This window comes from Bison bison, unplaced genomic scaffold (assembly GCF_000754665.1).
Source record: "Bison bison bison isolate TAMUID 2011002044 unplaced genomic scaffold, Bison_UMD1.0 scf7180017845498, whole genome shotgun sequence".
NCBI classification, from domain to species: Eukaryota; Metazoa; Chordata; class Mammalia; order Artiodactyla; family Bovidae; genus Bison; species Bison bison.
In genome coordinates, this window is record NW_011476071.1 from 6,525 (window position 1) to 8,986 (window position 2,462).

At 64.6% G+C, this 2,462-nt stretch overlaps 1 protein-coding gene across 1 annotated transcript in view; it reads right to left on the bottom strand.

Annotated features, from left to right (window-relative positions):
* Window positions 1-1,050: 1,050 nt before the first annotated feature.
* Window positions 1,051-2,462, bottom strand: part of COL5A1 (collagen, type V, alpha 1) — a gene marked incomplete at its 5' end in the record, with an annotated part of 15,819 nt that continues 14,407 nt past the window's right edge. The window contains 3 exons of the mRNA XM_010835256.1: window positions 1,051-1,187; window positions 1,308-1,461; window positions 2,294-2,368. Coding sequence (XP_010833558.1) covers window positions 1,051-1,187; window positions 1,308-1,461; window positions 2,294-2,368 — 366 coding nt within the window. The remainder of the gene's footprint in view (window positions 1,188-1,307; window positions 1,462-2,293; window positions 2,369-2,462) is intronic.

Genomic DNA, 2,462 nt, shown 5'->3' on the forward strand with positions numbered 1-2,462 from the left:
AGCGGCTGGTTCACCTGTCCTGACAGGTGGGAAGGGCCGGTGTGAGAGGCCAAGGACAGGAGCCTCTGTGGAGGGAGGTCACAGGGACCCCGGACCCCCCTCCTCCAATCCTCTGGGCTCCCAGCGACAAGCACCAGCAGGGCGGCAGCCGGGTGGGTGCCCACTCACCACTTTGGGGTGGGTGCCCAGAGCCTTGGGCTGACCCTTCCTTCTCCCCACCTGCCCCGCCATCAGCCCCACACCCTCACAGGGAGCATGAAACGCGGCTGCCCTGGGGGGCTGGCTGGGCATGTGTTGCGCAGGAGCTGAATCACACATTCCCCGAGAGGCACTTCCAGCGCCCGGGGGTTACATCGGGGAGCCTTCAGGGGTGAATGAAGTTCTTGCCCCAGCCACGGGCGGCACCCCTGCAACCCTGCCCAGGTGCCCGCTGCCTGCCCGCTGCTGAGGCTCACTCCCGCCCGCTTTCTCAAAGGGCCTCTTCCACACCCATTGTGCAACTGTTCCCTGCATGATGCCATTTCAATTTTGGAAGATTCTGTGTTACAAAATCTTAGGAGCCCATCACCCACTTGGCTTCAGTCAACACACCCACAGATTCAAAGGCCAGCCAGGCCGGCCCGTCAATAAGCCCAGTGGCAGGGGATGGGGTCTGTCGCCTGCTGACTGCATCACACAGCAATTTGCTCCATGGCAACGACTCCGTACTCGCTGCCCTGTAATTCATTATCCATGCACTCTGATCATTAGCATCTATCCGCGGTGACAGAGCTACATAAATATCACCAAGCGAGGGACTCCTCAGCAGCTCCTTGCGACGCCCCATTACGGGCACTCCAAGGAAGGATGGCCCACCACGCCGGGTGGCATTTGCTCTTGTCAACAGCAATCAGCAATCTGGAGCCTCGTCAATTAAAACGCAATTCACTCATCAGCTCGTTTGCCGAGAGCAGAGTGGTAAGGAGGCTCCTTGGGACCCTCAGGCTGAGCGAGGGGCTTTGGAGCCCACCAGCTGCCCCGACCCCAAGGTTCAGGCTCGGCCCAGCCTCATCACAAGGGGCCCCCCAGGAGGACGTGGGGTCTGTCCATCCCAGAGCCGGGGGGGAGGCAGTAGATGGTTGAAGAAGACGGGGTCAGCAGAAGCCAGAGGGGCTCAGCGGCCATGTCCATATCTGGGAACCTGGGCCCTTGGTGTGGACAAGGGACCCCGGAGAAGCCTCCCCCACCTCTCCTGGTGCTCACCAGGGCCCCCAAATGCACAGGGATGACTGGACACCCCCACGGGCTCCTGAGTCCCAGGTGAGCACCCCAAGTCAGCAACCTTGCAAGCTGGGCTCCGAGCCGCCCCCCATGCCCCAGCCCACTCACCCGGGCCTGTTGCAGGATGGCTTGAGCTTGGGACTCCTGCGCGGACACCATGGGTCCTTTGGAGCCCGCGTCGCCGCCCCCTCCGAACCGGAACTGCAGATGTAAGACTGGGGTCACTGGGGGTGCACGGACGTGGGCGTCCATTCTGACCCCAGGGCTGAGGGTGTCCAGCGGCCTCTCAGGTGACAGCAGAGCCTCGGGGGGGCTGGCTGGCAGCTTCCAGTCCCGGGCCTCCCCCCTGCTTATTACGCCACCCGACTGCCCGCACAGGGCTGCCCGTCTCTGCCCGACAATTCCAGCTCTGGGGATTCTCCCCTACCCCAGCATCCATGGCATCTCCCTGAGACCCCAGAGCCCCGTGCCAACGCCCATGCAGAGGGGCACACGGGCTCAGGCAGAAATGGACATCAGTCCAGACCAGCCCTCCACACTCGCCCTCCCAGCCTGGGCTTGCCCCGTGCCAACGCCCATGCGGAGGGGCACATGGGCTCAGGGAGAAATGGACGTCAGTCCAGACCAGCCCTCCACACTCGCCCCCCCGGCCTGGGCTCCCCGAGAGGGAGGTGGCCCGGGTCCTCTGCAGACCCCTAGGGTCAGGAGCAGGTCACATTCAAGGAGGGAGTGGGTGGCTCAGGGGTCCAAGGGAGAGGGCAGGTGTGCGGCGATGGAGATGGACGCCACACAGCTTCTTGCAGAGCTGGGCTCTGCTCCCGCCCTGGATGCTGTCAGAGGTGGAGACCCCGACCTTGGTGTCCACCCTGCCGGGCCAGCAGGACACTCCCAGGAGCTATCTCCACAGGAAGGCTGGCCTAGGCTGGAGCCCATCTGTGGTCAGGGGATCGACCCCTGGAAGCAGCCCAGGGACCCCCCCAACTCTGAGCCCTGAGCCTGCCCACCCCAGCGCCACCCCCGCAGGTACACTCACAGGCAGCATAAGCATGGTTCCAGGAGGGCCGGGCAGCCCGTCAGCGCCAGGAAGGCCTGGGCGTCCAGGGGGACCCTGCGGACAGAAGGCAGGAGAGTGGGTCGGGGCCCGGGAGGGAGCTGGACTGGGGCGACGTGAGGGGGCGAAGCGAGGGCCCGCGGGAAGCACA